This window comes from Eschrichtius robustus, chromosome 2 (assembly GCF_028021215.1).
Source record: "Eschrichtius robustus isolate mEscRob2 chromosome 2, mEscRob2.pri, whole genome shotgun sequence".
Lineage (NCBI taxonomy): Eukaryota > Metazoa > Chordata > Mammalia > Artiodactyla > Eschrichtiidae > Eschrichtius > Eschrichtius robustus.
Window position 1 is genome coordinate 6,292,776 of NC_090825.1, and position 22,495 is coordinate 6,315,270.

Genomic DNA, 22,495 nt, shown 5'->3' on the forward strand with positions numbered 1-22,495 from the left:
GATTTCTGACAAGTACATGTAAATTGTAAGAGAGAAAGTAGTTTTTACCACCAGACTGCAATGAATATAAAAATCCAGCCCAGAATTACTCCATGTAAGTCACGCTCAGCTCTGTGAATGTAGTTTCAGTTTATATCCATAATAGTTTTCTGCCTTGTATCTATAGGTTCTTTCACTGTAATTCTAGAGAAGATTTGCTTACATAGAATAATGTTATCGTTACAGTTGACAAGTACAGGGTAAAAATGTGAGGTAAAAAGTGAGCTTTCACTGCCCGTACCATAATGCATACTTCTTTATAAGTACCTTCATAGAAGCCAGGGTATTCTTATAAATGATAAAAGCTCTTGTTTGCTGATTGTGTGATTGAAGGATTTCAGTTTGGGTTTTTTTTGGGGGGTGGGGGGAATTGCCTATTTTTGGTCAAGTGATTTTCCCCTATCCTCCACACATTTTTCGTCTAAACAGGATGGGAACTATGTGCTTGATGGTCTAATTCCTTGTCTCGGGCTCAGAGTAAATAGGACCTTAAGTGAGAAAGCAACAAGTCAAGGCATCACTGTGTTTAGCCCACCGTGGTGTTAGTTGTGCGCCGAAATGTACTGAGAGGTTTGTCGGTGGGTTTCCAGTGCTGGCCAGGGAAGAACAGTGAAGCCCTAGCCGCAGCAGAGTCCGCAGACCTAAGTGTCCAGATCCACTAGCTCAGCCTTTGTCAGGGGCCACTGTGGGGCGGTCAGGGATTGAGAGGCAACGGAATCGAGAGGAATCGAAGGAAGAATCGAGATGGGAGGGGTGAGCAGTGTCGCCTCAGCTTCCCACCTGAAATACATTGTGTGGGAAATAACGGTCCCCCTGCTTCTCCCCATAAGTAAATCATTTGTCTTCTCGGAGACATAAAAAAAAAAAAAAAAAGAGTTTTTCAACTTTATTTCAAGAGTCATTAACTATTCACGCCACTATGGGTCTAGATGAAAGTGAATTTAATCAGTGTAGACCTAACAGATTTTCTCAAATGTATAACCCACCCCCAGAGGCCACCTCAGTGTTGGTTTCAAACATGAGGGGAAATGGGTTCTATAAATGGGTTTTGTGAAGGATGATATTATGTGAATCAATAGCACGTTGGATTCAACAATCCACCCTTTTACTAAAGCTTAGTTTCTGCTTTGGAATCAACTGTTTTCCAGTTCTGTTAAGTTTACGTAATTCCAATATGTTGAAGAGCCTTTAGAAAAAAGATTCCCTACATTCTGTCCACTGGCATGTCGTCAGGTCATCAGTAATACCTTCTTTGGTTGTTACATTTATTTATTGGGGTTAAATATACATAACATAAATATTGCCCTTTGAACCATTTTTACGTGTACAATTCAGCGGCATTAAATACATTCAAAATGTCATACAACCATCACCACTATCTACTTCCAGAACCTTTTCATTGTCCCAAACAGAAACTCTGTACCCACTAAGCAATAACTCCCCATTCCCTTCCTCCCAGCCCCTAGTAACCTCTGTTCTACTTTCTGCCTCTATAAATTTGCCTGTTCTAGATATTTCATGCAACTGGAATTGTACAATACTTGTTCTTTTGTGTGTGACTTATTTCACTTTATGTAATGTTTTCAAGGTTTATTCATATTGTGGTATGTATCAGTACTTCATTCCTTTTAATGATGGAATAACATTCCATTATATGTATGTATTGCATTTTATTTATCCATTCATCATAGATGCCTCAGTGATATCTTATGTGTCCAGCATCTCAGTAATGTCAGCAGATTTGAGTGAACTTCCAGAGCTCTTCCTTACACCTAAACTTAAGTTTCATATCTTAATGGCCATGTGTCCCCATGATCTGCTACTCCTTGACCAAGGGCTTCTGAATTCTTCCTCTGCTGTGTATCACCAGTTTGGCTCATGTACAGTTGACAAAGTGATCAGTAATAAGTTGTTTTAGCCCAATCGAAAAATGGGCAGAAGACCTAAATAGACATTTCTCCAAAGAAGACATACAGATGGCCAACAGGCACATGAAAGGATGCTCAAGATCGCTAATTATTAGAGAAATGCAAATCAAAACTACAGTGAAGTACCACCTCACACCGGTCAGAATGGCCATCGTTAAAAAGTCTACAAATAACAAATGCTGGAGAGGGTGTAGAGAAAAGGGAACCCTCCTACATTGTTGGTGGAAATGTAAATTGGTGCGACCACTGTGTGAAACAGTATGGAAGCTCCTCAAAAAACTAAAAATAGAATTGCCAGAAGATCCAGCAATCCCACTCCTGGGCATATATCCAGACAAAACTACAATTCAAAAAGATACATGCACCCGTGTGTCCGTAGCAGCACTATTCACAATAGCCAAGGCATGGAAACAACCTAAATGTTCATTGACAGATGAATGGATAAAGAAGATGTGGTACATACATACAATGGAATATTAGCCATAAAAGTGAATGAAATAATGCCATCTGCATCAACATAGGTGGACTTAGAGATTACCATACTAAGTGAAGTAAGCCAGACAGAGAAATACAAATATCACATGATATCACTTACATGTGGAATCTAAAATATGACACAAATGAGCCTATCTATGAAACAGAAACAGACTCACAGACCTAGAGAACAGACTTGTGGTTGCCAAGGGGGAGGGAGAGTGGGGGAGGGATGGATTGGGAGTTTGGGATTAGCAGATGCAAACTATTATATATAGGATGGATAAACAAGGTTCTACTGTATAGCACAGGGAACTATATTCAATATCCTGTGATAAACCATAAAGAAAAGAATATAAAAACGAATATATATATATATGAGTCATTTTGCTGTACAGCAGAAATTAACACAACATTGTAAATCAACCATACTTCAATAAAAAATAATAATAATAGGTTGTCTTGCTACACCCCCAATATAAGCCAGGAAAAGAGAGAATACCTCAGCACATTTCAGAAATTCTTTGTTCTCTCTCACATACAAAGACAAGCGTTTCCATTCCCATTTCTTAAGCCATAAGATGAGCGTGAATACAGGAATTTTAGTTTTTCAAGCTGGTGAGGAGAAAGCACACACTTGGCACTTGAAATTTTGCCAGATTATCTCCAGTTTTCGTGGGAACCAGCAACATGGGTCCAGAAACGTTTGCCTGTGTTTTTCCTTCCAAGTTTGGACCTCCACATTTATCCCGAGCCTTAGCTAAGTCACCACTGCAGAAGCACTTCAGCTGCAGTTTTGGAATATTCCCAACGCTTAAAGAGACTTTTTTTTTCCTGTCATGAAAATGTAAACTGTTCTTAATCAAGGCAGTGATATTCAGGACCCTGATTGTGTAAGTGATTATGGCTCCTCTTAAATTAGAAAGATTTGTCTATTATTATTGCAAGCTCTAAGGGATTATTTCAACATTTTTCTATAGATCACACAGATTTCATCTACATGCATTAAAACGTTTGGACAGTCAGGCCATCTGAACCCTTGATCGACTCATTTCTCTAAAAAAGGCATGAAGCATGTGGAGATTGTTCATTTAAAGAGTCGAATCATTAACCAGTCACTTCTATCACAGACTGGCCTTGTGACTCCCGGGCCCTGTCAGGAGGGGGACACTCCGGGGAGTGGGGAGCAGAGAGGAACCATAGTGAGCAAAGGCCCAGAGAGATGGACCAGGCAGGGCCCGGGCAGCCGTCCACACTCAGTGCTGATGGAGACAGAGTGGTAGGGCAAGGCTCCTATGTCATGTACATGCTCCTCGGGAGCAGGAATGAAGGGTTTGGATGACTTGCAAAGTACCCCAAATAGGTTGTCTTTTTTATAAAAAAATGAGAACAGGTAAGGAAGGTAGAGAGGAAGGGAGGGGAAAGAGACAGCCTTCTATATTCTTTTTTCAGGACGTCATTTATTTTTACATCATGGACCCATTTCTTTTTATCAGTAGTACGCTCAGATGATGTCACTTCATCATTTAAGCATGCTTGTGTCATTCTGAGATGTTTCAGGTTCATTTTACTGCATCCCACACCTGGTAACCCTTCCGACTTGCTGTGTTGAAATCAGTGTCATTGCTTCGCTCCACGTTTCCTCTTGGGGTGATTCTTTCCATGTAACTTAGGGATACCTTCCTGCATTCTTCTTTTACAATAAAAATTTAATTGATAAATGTATCTAACTGGCAGAAACAAATAAGCATCGCCAAGCATTGCTATTTTTCCCTTAAAGGAAGTTCTTCATTTGTCTCTTTCAATGAGTCGGCAACAGAGTCCTGAAGTATTTTTTAAATGATTTTTTTTTAATTAGTTTCTTTTTAATGATACCTTATGCATTATTAAAGCTTCTTAAAGAGTATTCTTTTCTCTTTTCTGTTAAAGAATGTGCACAATTGAAAAGCTTTCATCTCATGGTTACTTTTTTTAATTCCTATTCAGGCTAAAGTCATTATTAACCTCACAAATAAGCCGTATTGTCTCATCAGCAGAAAATATTCCTTGGGGACATACGTTATGCTAAGCACTAGAATTGCAAATGGCGTCTACGATTGTTTCTGACGGTACAAGGCAATGTCACACGAGCCTAGTGTGAAAATTCTGAGGAGGTGTCAGCACATGATACGTGCTTGATACAATATTGGTTGAAAAAGTAGAAACTGCGACCAAAATCCTGCATCACGGCCCCTGCCTTCCTGATGCTTTACCGGCCAGAGCATTGGCTTGGCGCTGGTGGTTTAGTCTGGTAGTAACCGAAGAAAAATCCCTTTCTCTTGCCTCGGAGCAGCAATCTTCTGCCACAGGAAGAATTCATGACAATATTTCCAACAATCTGAGCCATTCTGAATGATTAAATGCCCAGAAAATTGGCCAGGAATTAAAGGAAGAAGAGGCTGGTCCTAGAAGGTGACGTGACTTTCCTTCCCTTTAGGAAAGTGAGGGACGCCACTGGAGTGGACATCAACATGCGCGTGGGAGTGCATTCTGGGAACGTCCTCTGCGGCGTGATCGGGCTGCAGAAGTGGCAGTACGACGTATGGTCCCATGACGTTACCCTGGCCAACCACATGGAAGCTGGAGGGGTCCCCGGGTAAGGCGGCACTTTGGCTTTCTCTCGTGCAGCAGGTTACAGGGCTAGGAATAATAGCTTGACAGGTTAATAGCTGACTGCTCAGTGATTTCTGTTGCCTTGGTTAGTATCACGTTACTCACGCCCAGTGGCCTTTTCCATTAACCCGATGGGCGTGAACTCTCAAGCCCCAATTCAACCACCCCTGGGACCCGTGGTCAAAGACTGTGGCTGTCAGATCCTAAATTACAGACTCCTACTTATTTGCATATTTATGAATAGAGACCTAAGTTAAAGATGGTTTATAAGTCAGTGAAGATCTATGGCGTTTCTCTATTACTGGTAACTTCTGAAATCAGTACTATTGAAATAAGCAAACGGTACCATCTGGATAGATGACACGAGAATCTCGATGCAAGTGCTGTAATTTGGAGAAGCATGAGAACAAGCATTGAGAAAGAAAGCCCATACTTTTATACAGATCAGCACGCTTCCTAAAATGACTTTGGCATGCATTTCAAAAAAAAAATATCTTCATACGCCAAAATTCAATATGATCGAGTTTTAATTGCTATAATTCACCATGCAGGCTTCTGTGAGTGCAGAGAAGCTCCAAATATTAGTAGCTCATGACCTCTGAGAGCATCTTTCCAAAGCAGTGGTTAACAGACTATGAACCTTAATTACAGTCAATTTTACTAAGAACATATAACCTTACCTTCACTTGGGGCAGAAGAAATTCTCTCTGAAATCCCAAATAAATAGAAAGTCTTCTTGCACGTTCCTCCTTATATATCCTGATTGTGGTTTTAAAATGGAATTTCAGACGTGTTCACATTTCTTCCGTCACCCTGGAACACTTGAATGGAGCTTATAAAGTGGAGGAAGGAGATGGTGACATCAGAGACCCATATTTAAAGCAGCACTTGGTGAAGACCTACTTTGTAATCAACCCCAAGGTCAGTATTGTTAAGAGTCTATAATTAGCCTATGACTTCTATGATTAAAAGTGAAAAGGGCAAAGTACTGATATGGAAAGTGTTCTTAGTCAAGAACTAGTGTAATTCTTCGCTAGTCTTTGCCTCTAAAACTACTTTAAATGCGTATGTGTTTTGTAACAATGGATTCAAATATTAAAGAAACAGTTGAAATGAATCGCTTGTTTATATGACAAGGGTATTGTCTGCATCACAAGGTTGTATAGGTTAGTCAGTGTTGATCAATGTGTGTGTTAGTCCATGATGGACCCCGCAATAAAGATAAGGATTTTGCTCAGGGCTTTGGATGATAAAAATCTAATGAGAGAAATTAGGATGAAGATATAAGAAAAAGGGAAAGAAGAAACTTCTAGAAGATTGGCAAGTAAATGTCATGTATACACTTATGTGTGTACATTATGTGCAGACATGGTAACTTTGATACAGTAAACACCATTCATCGCATGCAGACAGCTGCTGGCTCTAACTCTCTTCACACCACGTGTCAGGCCAGAGCAGGGGCTTAGAGCTCTCATCTCTTTTAACCCTTCCCAAATTCCTGCCAAATGGGTACTACTGCTATTTACAGATTAAGAAACTGAAGCTCTGAGGGTTTCTGTCAACTCCCTCCAAATCGCAGGCTGGTAAATAGCGCAGAGAGCAGCAAGACACACCTCTGAATTGTCAAAACCAATATTGTAAAATCAAGGAGATCAAGTTTATTAATGTTTACTCACAATAACCTCCCTAAAACCCCAGTTTCACCTTCAGAGACAAACTTCCAACTGACTAGAGGGTTGATCTGGAGACAGATGTATGACAAGCGGGACAAACTGTGCGGTGATGGGGCAGGGACGGCACAGGGAAGAGGTTAAAAAAATGTGTACAAAGAACACTGAGTTCAGCTCTGTGCTCTGTGGTGACCTAGATGGGCAGGATGGGGGGCTGGGAGGGAGGCCCAAGAGGGAGGGGATAGATGTATAATTATAGCTGATTCATTTCGTTGTACAGCAGAAACTAACACCACATTGTAAAGCAACTATACCCCCAATTAAAAAAGAAAAAAGAAAAAAAAAAGAAAGAACATTGTGTTCAGGCAAAGAACACCAAAACACCGATATTCGGGGGCCATTTAGCATCAGAAAACCCCCAGTCGCTTTAGGAAAAAACACAACCATCAAGAATACATTGAAACAGACCAGCATATTCTGTCTAAGAATCAACTTTATAAAAACATCCCTTAAAATAGCTATTATTTTTCCTTAATTTTCAATTACAGGTAAGTTTTGTTGTCTGAAAAAAAATCACTTGGCTCCAACAGCTCGTGGCACTGAATACCAGTCACTGAAGGAATGAGAGTAGGAACCAGGAAAGTGACGGGCATGATGTTAGAGGAATCTGCTTACTCAAGAGAAGCTTCTTGGTGGGCAGAGCAGGAAGGCGGGAGGCTGTGCACCTGTGCCCCGCCAGGTGTAATGCTTTGTTTCTCACCCCAAGGGAGAACGACGGAGCCCCCAGCACCTCTTCAGACCTCGACCCACCCTCGATGGAGCCAAGATGAGGGCTTCTGTCCGCATGACCCGGTACCTGGAGTCCTGGGGGGCGGCCAAGCCCTTTGCACACCTGCATCACAGAGACAGCATGACCACAGAGAACGGCAAGATCAGCACCACGGTACGCCCTCCCCATGCCCTTAGCGCTGGGCGAAAGCTAGTTCCCCAAAAGGCATCTCCTGCCAAAGTAACTTTTGTCTGTAATGAGGCAAGCTTACCATCTCCGACTTCTCAGATTGGCATTCTCAGATATTCCTTACAGATATCAGGTTATCAATGAGCACCAATCCCGCATTGCTAAGGGTTTTAACCTAGAGCGATTTTGCATTATAACTTTATTACCCAAGACTGTTACTTACAACTGACAGTAGCAACTGAATACAACTGAACTCTTTTTTTAAATCCAGGTTTGTGTTTTGCTTCTGCTATTATGAAGTACAATAGAAAGCCCGAGCATCTTAATAAGAGAACAAATGAAGGCATGATGTCCTTGGAATTTGAGTGGCATCATTAAAACTGTCTCTTCATCACCCAGAGATTCAGGCTGTGTCAGAAGCAATGTACATTCTATTGTTGGAGATCTTTATTTACATCATCCTTACTTCCAACAGAGAATAAAGTCCCAATGCTCCTTACAACAGGGACATTCTCAATAAGATAGCTGAAGTGCAGATAGACAATAGAAAAACTCATAAGAGGAGAGAAAAGTAAAGACAGTTGAGCACTTAGAATAATCCCAGTGGTACAGTTAGATTTTAAAACAATCTCTGAGTAAAATTTCATGCAGAATGGCATTAATTGTATTAGGGATGCATTTGAGGTAAAGAAAGAAAACGGGATGTTACGTAATTCTTATTAGCTGACGAGAAAAAGAAACATACCAGGCTGTCAGGTAAAAGTGGACATTTCACAATCACACACCCAAGCCCAAAAGGCAGGGGCTCAGCATTCTTGTTTTGTCTCAGTTACATCTCTTCTCTCAACTTCCTTTGTTCTGCTTCAACTGAAAAATAAATGATCTGACAGAAGATCATGATCCATCAGGCAGTCAACAAGGGAGACCACCAGGGCAAGTCCTAGAGGAGTTTGCATTCTGTTGGAAAGAGAGAGACCCTAAGTAGGACTCAAATGAACAAACAAGATCACTCCAGGTGCTGCTCAGGGCCATGATGGAGAGAAAATGGGAGTATCGTCTTTGGGAGTGAATGGTGTGGCTACTCTGGATGGGGTGGCTGGGGACATCTCAGAGAAGGGGAGAAGTCGGTGGCAAATCAAATTCTGTGGCCCTGAGATGGAAATGAACTGGCATCTTTGAGGGCAGAGAGGAGGCTGGTGTGGCTGTAGTGTCATCAGCAATAAGCAAGGGGAGGTCATCAGGGTGAGAGGCTCTAAGTGATCATGTATCATTTATTCTGATTGTGATGGGAAGTCGTTAGAGGGTCTTACGCAAGGGGAGGGCATAGCATAATTAATGCTCTGGGTAATGGAGCAAGAATGCAGTGTTCCGAGGGAGGAGGATGGTGCCCTCTTATGCTAAGATTTTAGTAGTGGAAACAGTGAGAAGCAAACTCAGGTTATAATTTGAAAGTGGAACATATAAGACTTGGTGATGGAGTGGATATGTGTGAAAAGGAGGATCAAGGATGAATCCACACTCTTTTGGCTGCACCCCTAGAGGAATGATGATTCCATGAACTGAGAGGACAAATACTCGGGGAAAGTCAGGGGATTTCAGATGGAAAAATCCAGGTCTTGCTAATGGACATCTTCAAATCAGTATGCCTTTTAGACACCGAAGTGCAGCTAGGAAGTTGGCAGTTGGGTGTGCGAGTCTGGAACTCAGGGAAGAGGTCCCAGTTGGGGATGTGGCTGTGAGAAGCATCAGGTTTTAGATGATATTTGAAGCCATGGAGCTGGATGATATCATAAGAAGAGAAAAGATCCAAGGAGGCAGGACTGGGGCAACTGGAACCTTCCAGCAACTAGACCCTGTTAGAGGAAAGGTACCCTAAGACCCTAGGATCTAGTAGTCAGGGAAAGTCGATGCTTCTATCACTCTTATGAAAAAAGTTGGATAATTTCATCTCAACACTGCATTTATTATTAGTATTAATGGCTAATATCTCTCATCGAGATTTGTCTTAAACCAAGAGTTGGTTGGTCGGTCGGTCGGTCGGTTGGTTGGCTGGTTGGTTGGTTTTCAAGAAATAAGAATCAGATCTAAATATGAAAACATGATTTTCTGTGCTGTTTCATATGTGTACCTGTGAAAATAAGGCCTCGCTTTTCTGGGTGTGTGATTGATGTTGCTGTGGTTGCTAATTTCTTATCAGTCTTTATTGTCTCGGGACTTAAGAGCAACTGTCTGCCTTACTATCTCAGCAAGACACTGAAGGAAAGATTTCAGCCTGACTTTAATCTGTTATTATGTGTTAGTGAAGATGCCTCTTTCAAGAGAGTTGTAACTGGCTAGAGATTTGAACTTCAGGAAATTGTGTATAAAAATCAGAGGGCCTCTGGAACAAACTCACTTTTCTTGACCAGCTGGCCTCCAGTCACAGAGACGGAGCCTAGGGACTGCCTTAGTAGAGACAGGGGACATCTGAGGCTTTGGTTATTAGCACATGAAGCCCATAGGACTGTGTCCCTTACTCAGTTTCAGAAAGATCCCATTGCCATTCTTATTAATACATCCCAGGGTTGAACAGTTGTCATTGCCAAAAGTTATTTCTTTTATCTAATCCCCTATGCAGAACTTCATTGACTCTTGATTTAACGTTGATAGAGCTGGTAAATAATGCATTATTCTACTTTATATAATAAAACTTGGAGTTCAGTTATTTTTTTAAGACTCACCTTTCCTTAGGCTGAATATATTTCCTGATCTAACCTTGGAGATCAAAGCAACAAAGAACAGTTTATTTGGAGCCACTTTGTTCCAAGTTTTATTTTAATTATTTTATTTTATTTAAATGTATGAAAGTGAATCTTGTGGTTTTTTAAGTCTATTATTGAACATTTGGCAGTGGAGACCCCCACTGATTAACTCTGACCAATGTCTCTCTCTCTCATTGACCTTTTTCAGGAACTACCAGCACTCATATGTAGATTTCTTCTTTTTGATCAATGATTCTCGCTTTCACACACTTAACCAATAGTCCCATTTCTTAACAGCCCAGTCAGTGATAAGGATTGACTATAGATTTTATGATCATGTTTGTGTTTTAAAGCATTTTTAAAATTTTTGTCTGATGTCAAACTACATTTTCACATCATTTGTCTACAGTAACTTTAATAACAGTCCTCTGCAGGCATCGTTTGAAATCATATCTGCAAATATCAGGATGGAAATTTTAAAAATTCAGACCACAATCCTGACACTTCCAACATCCAGAGTTTATAGATTACAACAACATTAGAAATATAAACTGAATTTTTAATCATGTTTCACATTTATAATTAAGCTCTTTTTCTCCCCATGGGTAGTTATTTGTTACCTAAATGATATTTTCCATGATAGAAGAAGAAATATACATCATTATCACTGCAAGGTTCTTAAAGTATGTTTTTGGCAACTAACACTCTTTTTTTTAATAGGATGTACCAATGGGTCAGCATAATTTTCAAAGTCGCACCTTAAGGTATAGTATATGTGTATACATTCCGCTTTCTAATTTTTTTTTTTTAAATTTTTTTTTTTATTTTTATTTTATGGCTGTGTTGGGTCTTCGTTTCTATGCGAGGGCTTTCTCTAGTTGCGGCAAGCGGGGGCCACTCTTCATCACGGTGCGCGGGCCTCTCACTATCGCGGCCTCTCTTTGTTGCGGAGCACAGGCTCCAGACGCGCAGGCTCAGTAGTTGTGGCTCACGGGCCCAGTCGCTCCGCGGCATGTGGGATCTTCCCAGACCAGGGCTCGAACCCGTGTCCCCTGCATTGGCAGGCAGATTCTCAACCACTGCGCCACCAGGGAAGCCCCCCGCTTTCTAATTTTTTAAAGGCTTAATTGTTTTTTATTTATTCCTGAAAGTAATTATCATCAATTATAGTAATTTTGAAGTCTACTTCTTCCAAAAAAAAAGAGCAGCTACTTGTGAAAACCCCTACTAAATTGCTTTCAGCTTCTAAAAATAGGATTATTGGTGTCGTTTTATTAGAGTTAAAAGAGGGAAAAGGAAAACACTGCCTAGTAAACACTTTAGAACTTTAAATTGTTTTCTTAAAATGATTCTTCTTCATATTAATTTGTAGTAAAAAATTGAACTTTCTTAAAATGAGTAACTTACTTAAAATGATGTTTCTGGGGTTGAATCCTAGAAATAAAAGCAAGGTAAGTCCAGCCTTTTTTTTTTGGATGGAAGGCCCTTTACAGACCATGTAGTCTACCATTTTACAGATGGCAACACTGAGGACCAGAGAGGCTCAATCACTTGAAGGCAAGGATGAGGCAAGGAGAGGCCAGGGACTCCTTGCCCCCAGTCCATGAGCTGCTGCAGGTCAAGAAGTTCATCCGAGGCTGGCCTAGAGAGTGGCAGGGGGCAGGGGGAGGGGAAACCACCAGCTCTGGGGCCACACCCATCACCCTCACCCTCCTCCCAGTCAGGACAGCAGCAACATCTCCCTGCAAGAAATGAAACGCTCATCTCCTCCAAGAGCCACCTCCAGGGCTCATCAGCCTTTCTATAGTGAAAAGAAGTGCAGCCCACCCTGCTCAAAAAAAGAAAAATCGCTTCCACAAAGGCCTGCAGGTCCCTTTGTCATCTTCACAAGATCACAGACAGACACTAACCCTTTTCCTTGTCTGTGTTCCTCTAGCTTTGGGGCTCAGAGTCTTACTTTTGCATTGGTTTGGGAGCTAAGTACTTCTTATTGAAGATGTTAGGATAATTAATGAAAGGCCCAAAACTTGAGTCAGCTTTTCTTTCCCCACAGAGACGTGAGTATATTCCTGTAGAAAACTCATTGCCTGAAAGCAGTTAGATCATTCCCTGCCAGATCTTTAGGGCACACTATTTCAGATCCCTCTATGTTACTTTATTTTTGTTGTAATGAGCTCTAATTTGTATTTTGTGTAAAATTTGAAATTTTAACATTGACATATAACACTTAGAGCCCTATGTTATAAGGAAAATTGGGTTCTTGGGCTTTTGAAGTGTTATTTTTTAAGTGGCAAATGCCAAATTAAAGAGAGATTAAGGTAATTTAAGAAATATTTTGGGCCCGTCACATATCTTGAGAAGGCTTGACTCTTCAGGCCAATAAGAGACTAGCACATCTGCAAACAACTGCCTACAGAATTTCATGGACATCCTTTCGCCTTATATGTGCTATGTCCTCTTATCTGTCTAGTGGGGAATACCTCGTGCGGTGCCAGTATGATGTGGGCAGTGTCTTTGGGGATGACCACTGTCTGAAAGACAGTGACGAGAAGCTGTCATTTTTATCTGCACCAGGCACATGGGGAACCTAATTTCATCCGTACAGGTTACTCCAAGGTAGATGCAGTTGCCATTATCGTTTTAGGAGGGAAGAAACCAAGGTGCTGGGTTAGGAGATGACCAGAGTCACGTGACTGTGGAGGCGAGGCCGTGGTCATGCCCAGGGTCTGTGACCCCAAAACCTGTGTTCGTAGCTGCTCTCCTGTCCTGCCTGCCCTCCTAAGAGCTTCTTCCACATCTACTCCACTTTCCTCCGTGGTGGTTGATCTTTGGTGGCCCCAAGCCTCCCAGAGAGAGCACGGCTTTCAAATCAGCCTCACCTGGGACTTCCTCTGTACGTCCTGCCTATGTAACATGGCCAAGGTCCTAAAACCTCTCTGAGCCCACAGCCTGGCAGTGAGTGGGCGTCACGGGGCAGTGACGCATCATCTGAGATAAAGCAGGACCTCTTCCACGCCTCCTTAGATATAGCAGCCCAGGCCTGGGGCTGGGACAGGTCAGGGAAGGAGCTCAGGAGAGAGAATGGAGAGGAATTGGAAAGAGGGGTTGGGGACACTGAGTACTGGGGAAGCCAACAGTAGGGCAGGAACGAGGACAGGAAGGTCAAAAATGCTGAAACGTTGAAAATCTGAGGAACAAAGCCCTGCTTGGTGAATTAAGAACTCCTCGTGGGGAGGTGATCAGCCCCAAGGGTATCCTATCACTTCTGTAGCGGAGGTCACAAAACTGTGGAGACAAGGAAACTGTCTACATGTTAAGAGCTGTTAGCCAGAAAATTAGTGAATGCAAAGGATGCATAATAACATGCATAATAACATGCATAATAACATGCAATAACAGGATGCATAATAACATGCATAATAACATGCATAATAACATGCAATAACAGGACGCATAATAACATGCAATAACAGGACGCATAATAACATGCATAATAACATGCAATAACAGGAGCTGTTAGCCAGAAAATTAGTGAATGCAAAGGATGCATAATAACATGCATTTATTGGCTACTTCATGCGCCACATTTACTGCGTTGAGCACCGCACAGGCATTATCTAAGCTAATCCTAAAACAGACTCACGACGACAGTGCCATTGTTAGCACCCTGGACATATGATGGAAGGGTTAAATTTTCTTGTGAGCTCAAGGCATCTACACTGTTCCTTCTCACACTTGGAGACACTTTTTGAAAGAGAAAGCCACCAAACTGAAGTCAGGAATCCCAACACTTGGCATAGGGCTGATGAAAAGAAAAAGAAGAGTCTAAAATGAAGGTAGCACCTCAGCCATAAATGGGAATGAGCCATCCTAGATGATTGCTGAGATGCCATGCTTTTTTTAAAAGAAGGATCAAAATTAATTTGCCTTCCAATTTAGCTTGGAATTTGGCATGCCAAAACCTCTTAATTCCATTGGCTTGGTGTCTATAGGTGGATCACTTAATATCGTTCTGTTTTTGAACCAAAACTGCCCTTAGCCTGTCTACAGAAAGCAGGACCTGAAAGTGTGAATCCACAAACAATGATATAATGTAGGTAGATTACCCATCCATCTCATTAATGATAATTCCATGAGATTTAATTACAGATAAATATGATATTGCACACTGAATACTATTCTTATCTATATAGAGAGGCAGTTCTAAACTCAGAAAAGTATTATTTTTATTCCAGAGTAGGAGGTCTATTCAGTGAGTAATTTAACCAACCACAAGACAAAGGCTTGTGCTCACTCCCATGGGACTAGGTGACTCGGACACCCAGACTCAGGTGCAGGCTCGTTCAGGCCAGTTTGGGAAGGGCCAGATGTGCTTATACTCTTTGCAGTAGATGTTTAACTTTTAAAAACAGGTATTATTTTGATTTTCTCCTTTACATCATTCTCATGCTAATTGTCAAATGAACCTTGGAGAACTCATTCTTATCTTGGCACAATTTATTTGCAAAACATTTTATATTATGACTGCAGATTATTTACTTCCAAGATCAAGTGAGCAGTCTGCACATATAAGTGGGGTTTTCTGTGAATAGTGCTTTCTGAAACTGAGGAACATTTAAATACATGCAATGAAGCTTTGACGTGTCTCAAGTAAGACTTTAGTTCTGAAAATTCTTGAAAATGGACCAAGGAAAACATAAAACAGGAATGATTATTTTGTCAACCACACCAAATTTTTACAAGGGAATTTCCAAGGCCAGTATGTTCTGTCATAAAATAAAGTTTATAAAGGCAACAATTCAGGGGCTAGTGCATCTCTTGGGACAGAAATTTCTTTTATCTCAGACACCAAGGCCATATCTTTCAGTGTTGCTTTTTAATTTCATTCTGAGTAGTAAGGCAACATTTTACTGCACCAAAAACTCTAGCCAATTCATCCAATCCACAGAGTGGCTATATGGTAATAGAGAAAAGGCTGCACATAGACTGTTTCCTTTTTTAAAAAAATTCAGTGAACAGAATCAGACAGAGGTTTTGGCATCATAGACGCGCAGCCTTATTGTTTAGTTTAGTAATAATATTCTTACCCAAAATATTTCCTCCTTCATATAGAACCAAGTCACAAAAGAAAAGATTTGAAGAGGAATTAAATGAAAGGATGATTCAAGCAATTGATGGAATCAATGCACAAAAGTGAGTACTTTTAAATTATCATTCCTCTCTTATTTCAATCCTATTATTTGAAAATAATGACATATTTTCCAAAAGAATTTCCCCCCAAACTCTGTCATACTTATCATGACAAAGCCAAGTTTTCTGAGACAGTTCATTCATTTCACCTCAAGCGTCCTTAATAATAGCTTTTGTTAGTAGTATTTCATCTTTTAAAAATTTTTTAACTCTGCCTAATCCTCCCCAAGTAAATTACTGATAAACAACATGATACATAATTATAGAGAGAAAATTAGAGCGTAGTGTGTTCAGTAGCATATTGTTTAAAGATCAATAGATTCCACATGGGAAAATCATTAAGTTGTAACGTGTGACACTATTCAAGATGCTTACATCCCCCCACCCCGAAAAATCAGAGAATGTGGAGGTAACCTGTGTTCTAAATCCTGGAAGAAGGTCTTGAGCATTAGAATCTGAATTCATGGAGGCAGCAGGAGGAAGACCAGTTCTTTGGAGGCCAAAATATCATTCAGTCTATAAAGCCAAGAATTGCTATTGTAGTTTTAAATGGTCCAAAAAGGCAGGAGACAAGATTTAAAGAAGCTGGTGGCTTTCATGGCTTGCACAGAATGATTACATTCACCGGCCTTGGAATTCTCCTTAGGTGTGTGTGCCATGGCTGACCTCATGAAGGGCAGGAGGTAAACAACTCAGTGTGTTTCCTGGTACTCATTAGACGCTCCATAAATGTTTATTGAATTAAACTGCGGTGAAAACCTTAGTAGGTCCAAATGAAAAGGTTTTATGCGAAAGTTTTCATCTTTATGGAAACCTATTTAATTTTTATCATGAAAGTTGACTCATGGAAAGTGTAAATGATTTTCACCTGGCACTGTGCCTCCAAAATTAAGTTACACAGCTTTGCAAAATGCCTACCTCTTCTAGACTGTGCCTTGCAAGTGTGCATTTCAGAATATTTACAGGACTTATGAAGGAATCGCATGAGCGTATGTATGTATGTAGGTGGTGTGTGTATGTGTGGAGTTCCATACATATACGATAAAGTCTCTAGGGCTGGCTAGAGCTGCAGTTCAGATAGGCCAGCACATTGATTGCACACCTGCCTAATCCCCGCTGTATACCCCAAATAGATAAAGCCTTCCACCTGCCATAGAGCACTCAGGGCACATCAGCAGTGCCGAGATAGGTGCCCTGCTTTGCCTGATACCAGGATCCAAGTGAAAAATAGTCTCAACTCTGCCCTGATTGAAGCCTCAACACCTCACAACTGAGCAACAATGACTACCTGTAATGTACTGGCAGCTAAAACCCAGGGAAGTCTGATTTCACACAATGTATATTCATTCGACCAGAGCAAATAGCAGTTACTACTCTGTAACCCACTGGAATAAAATACAGCAGAAGAGAGAAGAAATCTTGTTCCTTGGCAAAGTCTAGCCAATTACAATGATAGTAGTAATAATAAAAAACGAATGTATAAAATCAGCCTCAGCATGTCTTCATGCAGGACGCCTACCTTGTTAAACTACTTTTATGCCCACTTTTTAGAACGTTCCTACTAAAGGAATCATTAGAAAGTACAATCATTGGCTTTGCTTTATTTTTGTCAAGGTTGTTTGTGAATTGTCTGTCAGTATGGTATCATTTTGTACTCAAATACATGTTTGGTTACCACCTTTGTGTTTTAACGTAGTTTTATGCTAAAGTCGTGGTTAACGTTGGTGTAACCGCTTATGCTGTAATTTTCCCAACACATTTCAGAAATCAAGTGGAAGAAAATGTCATGCTGTACTCAAAAATCAAAAGGGGAATTTTTAAAATGGAAGCTATTATGCACCTATTTTTTTAATTAGCTTCACTCCCATTCTGTTATGCCCTACTCATTAACTTCTCTTGTTCTTCGATAAGATGTTCTTCTGATCTTATTTGATTTTTCCCCTTGAGGATTCAGTAGGGACTCCAGGCTTGATGTACCATTCGGTCGTTTTCTGCTATTGACATAAAACAGTGATTTATATGCAGATTTTCATGTATTCATTCCTTTACTCATTTAGTGAGCATTGGTTAAAGGGTGAGCAATGTCATTTGCTCAGCATCAGACATGCATACCAAGACCCCAGGCCTGGTGTTACCCCTCAGAGCCCTGAGTGAGGGGAAGAAAGATCGCTGCACAGATGCCCTACAGTTGTGACAGGTGAAGAGGAGCAGGACAGCACAGACGAAAAGTCTCAAGTTTTCTGGAGGAGGTGACACCTGGGCCAAACCTTGAAGGAAACTAAGAGGGAGAGAGGGAAACCGTCATGGTGTGACAACAGGACTCGCCAGGGTCAGAGGTGTGCTTACCAGTCTTTAGCACAGTCAGGACACAGGACGCCCCTGCAGGAGGCTCTCAGGGTAAAGAGGCTTGAGTGGGAAGTCGGATGCCCTGAGAAGCAACTTGGAGTCCGCCTGAGGGGGGTGGGGCGTGAGCACTCTGAATGGTTCTAACCAATGACTGTGTGATCACCTCCATCCTGCTGGTGTGCAGAGGATTCCTTAAGACAGGAAGACCCTGAAATGAATGCTGCAGAGCCAAACCAGAGATGGCCAGGCCCCCGTGAGGATGGAGCTCAGGGCAGAGGTATTGACTTAGTCCGGGTGGGTGATGTCAGCTGAAAAACAATGCACAACCTGAGAGTTGTGAATTAAGTTTTACTGGGGGCAAAGTGAGGACTGTAGGCCAGGAGACAGCCTCTCAGGTAGCTCTGAGGAACTGTCCGAAGAGGTGGGGAGGAGGTCAGTGTACGCGTGATCTTGGTGAAGGGGGCACGTGCAACCCAGCACACGTTTAGGCAGAAGGTTGCTCCTAGTTACGAGGAGCAGACGTGCCCATTAATGATTTTAGTGCTTTTCTAGATGTGAGAAGAGGCAAGAAATTGGACTCATAAAATCTCCTGGAGATATCTTAACTATCTGAAGGCCTTTTCTGCCAGTTTTCCCAGAGCACAGAGTGCCTCATTCATGATCTCCACTCTGAACCCCTTTGAAGGTGTGTTGAAGGTCAGCGACAGCAGTGGCCAGTGACAAAGTCCTTGTAGAGGCAGGTGGCAAGTGGCAGTTTTTAGTTGGCAGCGAGGTGAGAGGGAAGAAAGTGTGTACCAGAGGTCTGCCCCGAGGAGGATTACCAGAAGCTTCTCCCCTCGGGAGGTGCAGAGCCGGGAAGGGGAAGCCCTGTGGGTGGACGGACCAGGCCATCCCCTCCACGGCAGTATTCTTCTCTTGAGGACCTGGGCGCTCCTGTAAGATTCATCTCAATAGAGGGGTGTGCTGTACAGTTAATATTCAGAATGAGATTGCCACGTCAGGTTCTTCCAGATTGGTTTAAAAAGAAAAAGAAAACAGTAGGAAAGAGGTAATGTGAAAAGTTCAAAAGGGGAGAAACAGGGGCTTCTGGGGTGCAGGAAAGGAGCTGGTGAGTTAATGAAGGACACGAGACCCAGGTTTAATTATGTCTGAGTGGGGTGGTGTGCATGTATGGGTGGATGACCGGCCGACCCCAGGGCTGGGGAAGGGTCAGGCTTCCACACCGAGAGACCACCTATCCAGCATCATTTATTTCAGCTGCAGGTCCATGGACCACCTTTCCCAAATGCCACAGGTCACCCAGGGCCTTAGTGCACAACTGAGGCCACTTGGACCTTTGGATTCAAGGCTGCATAGATAGGTGGCGTGTTAGTCAGCTGGGACTGCCGTACAAAATGCCATGGGCTGAGTGGCTTATACAGCAAAAATTTATTTTCTCACAGCTCTGAAGGCTAGAAGTCCGAGTCAGGGTGCCAGCATGGTTGGTTTCGGGTGAGAGCTCTCTCCTTGACTTGCAAAAGGCAGTCCCCTTGCTGTGTGCTCCTGTGGCCTTTCCTCTGCGCTACGCAGAAAAAGAGAAAGAGCGAGCTCTCTGGTGTCACTTCTCATAAGTTCACTCATTCTCTTGAGTCAGGTCCCCACCCTTAGGACTTCATTCAACTCTAATTACTTCCTTGGAGGCCCCATCTCCAGATACGCACACTGCAGGTTAGGCCTTCAATGTATGAAGTGGGAGATACGAACAGTCAGTCCATAACGCAAGGAAAGTGGTCTCCTCTCTATTTTAGCATCCCGTTTGCGATAACATTCCAGAATAATTCTGCATGAGGATGTGGATGTACTTTGCCTCTCAGCTCAAGTCAAGATCTTGTTTAGAATTTCCTTTATTGGCCTCAGCCTAGCACAAAAACAACTTAGTATAAATTCATAATCATTCTTTTGTGTAGCGCAGGGGTGGGGTTGACTTTCTTCGTGCCAGAGACCATTTGGGTCAGGAGCAGTGTCAGGAGACCGGGAATATTACACACGTTCTCCATTCTCGTCTCTGTCTGTAGTTCCAATTCCCCAAAGTATTTGACCTTATTTTCCCACACAAGTCTTTCTGACTCCAAATATCCAAATGACATTTATAAATCTCTGAGTTTCCTATGAATCACTAATGGGAACTGAGGCCACCTCAGAGAACCCACAGAGATGTGAGGCCTGTGGGGAGGATGTGCTCTTCTTAACTCTGAGGACAAAAGAGGAAGAATTGGGCCCATCACTTATGGCTTCAAGGAAGAAGCCTTTGGCCAAACCTGACCTGCTGTGAGAAAAGGAAGGCACAGGGTAGGTGTGGGTCCGGTAGTCTCACCATAAATATCTTTGCTGCAAGGGGATTCATCTCAGGACTAATTGGCATAAGACAGTTTTGCCATAAAAGATAAAATAAAGAAAATAAAAGAGAAACATTGAAATGGACATCTTGAAACCTTAGCAACAAAATTTTGAAAGATTCGATTGCAAAAAATAAAAATGCAAAAAATACTTAGATACACTTAAAATGCGTGTAGATACATGGTTATAGTTGTATTTGGGTGTATCTTAGAGAAAGCAATGCTACTTTCTTTCTCAAGGCCGATCACTAAGGATTCAGGATCTAATGTCAGACATACATTCTTTACGATATAAAAAAATCTGCTCTAAGCCTCTGCAGATTCCTCTGGGAGTAAAATGAACAGAGGAGGGACTCTGCTATTTCTTATCAATATGTGTAATATCACTGGTGACACATATCCAGACGATACTGAAATGTCCCAGCACATGCCCAGTCCTTATATTTCACCAAATCATCTAAGCCAAATTCTGTGCCAAATACCACAATTCTGTCTATTTCATGATCTTCACTATCAAATGGCAAAAAAATCCACCATGTCCATCGACAGATGAATGGATAAAGAAGATGTGGCACATATATACAATGGAATAGTACTCAGCCATAAAAAGAAACGAAACTGAGTTATTTGTAGTGAGGTAGATGGACCTAGAGTCTGTCATACAGAGTGAAGTGAGTCAGAAAGAGAAAAACAAATACCGTATGCTAACACATATATATGGAATCTAAAAAAAGAAAAAAAATGGTTCTGAAGAACCTAGTGGCAGGACAGGAATAAAGATGCAGACGTAGAGAATGGACTTGGGGACACGGGGAGGGGGAAGGGTAGGCTGGGACGAAGTGAGAGAGTGGCGTGGACTTATATACACTACCAAATGTAAAACAGATAGCTAGTGGGAAGCAGCTGCATAGCACAGGGAGATCAGCTCAGTGCTTTGTGAGCACCTAGAGGGGTGAGATAGGGAGGGTGGAAGGGGGACGCAAGAGGGAGGAGATATGGGGATATATGTATATGTGTAGCTGATTCACTTTGTTATAAAGCAGAAACTAACACACCATTGTAAAGCAATTATACTCCAATAAAGATGTTAAAAAAATAAATAAAATAAATTTTAAAATTTGTAAAAAGAAATGTATACTCATCAAGAATTATACAACCATTTCTTTTTGGGGAGGATAGGACCTGGATTCTCCTTTTGTCTCCAGCTTCTACTACTGCATGATAAATTTGGTAGAGACGGCAGGAGAGAACAAGCTGTTGTATCTAGATCAGCCAAAGAGCCAATGATTAATGCTCTCGATGACTGTTGTCAATTACTAGCCACCTTTTATATATTTGCCATAGCTTGGTAAACTGTTGGTTTTGGTGGGTGGGAGAGATGACTGCTCACTGAAGGATGTGCAAAGATTGATATATTATCATTTTCTAGTGTAATGAATCCAAAACTGTGAATCAACAGCTATTTTGTCTATTATGGCAAAACGGCCTTACGGCTAACTAGTTGTACAGCAACTCTGCTTGCAGCCAAGATTCTTATGAGCAAATACCTTGAACCAGCAATTGGAATTCAGTCATTTCCCCAAGCATCCGTCCAGGGATCAAGTCTTAGGAACCTCAGTGTACATTTCGACCTGTGTTAGGTGTTGGGGACACAAAGAAAGGCAGACTTTGTCTTGAGTGCTTCCTGTCTACCTGCAGGACAGACAGGTAACTAAAACCCAGAAACATGGGGCCCCACTAACCAATGAGGAACTGGTTTTATCTCCACTTTGTAAATTTTGCTTGTATTTTATTTCCAAGCTTATGTTATCCAGGAGCATTTTTTAAATAGAAATTTCATCCGTAATAAAGAAAAAAACTTTTTAATAAGTTACTGGCATACATTATTCATAGGATTATCCATAATGAATACACAGTTCTAAAAAATTAGTATAGTTAAAATTTATCTTAAATTTTATTTTCTGCTCCTTCTAATATTAACCAACCTTTGATTCCTCCAACTAGTGCCATAAAACAGAACAATAACCTATCTCTGCAGCTGGGGCAGTCATAATATCAAAAAAATATGTATATTTTCCTGATACCTAAAGCTTATAACCTTGAATCCAAAAGTATTTTTAAA

General features: G+C 41.5%; 1 protein-coding gene across 1 annotated transcript in view; it reads left to right on the forward strand.

Moving 5' to 3' along the window:
• ADCY2 (adenylate cyclase 2) overlaps positions 1-22,495 on the forward strand; it is a 438,100-nt gene that overhangs the window by 311,881 nt on the left and 103,724 nt on the right. The window contains exons 8-12 of the mRNA XM_068531874.1: positions 4,918-5,076; positions 5,882-6,014; positions 7,530-7,706; positions 11,183-11,226; positions 15,575-15,655. Of these exons, the coding sequence (XP_068387975.1) occupies positions 4,918-5,076; positions 5,882-6,014; positions 7,530-7,706; positions 11,183-11,226; positions 15,575-15,655 (594 nt within the window). The remainder of the gene's footprint in view (positions 1-4,917; positions 5,077-5,881; positions 6,015-7,529; positions 7,707-11,182; positions 11,227-15,574; positions 15,656-22,495) is intronic.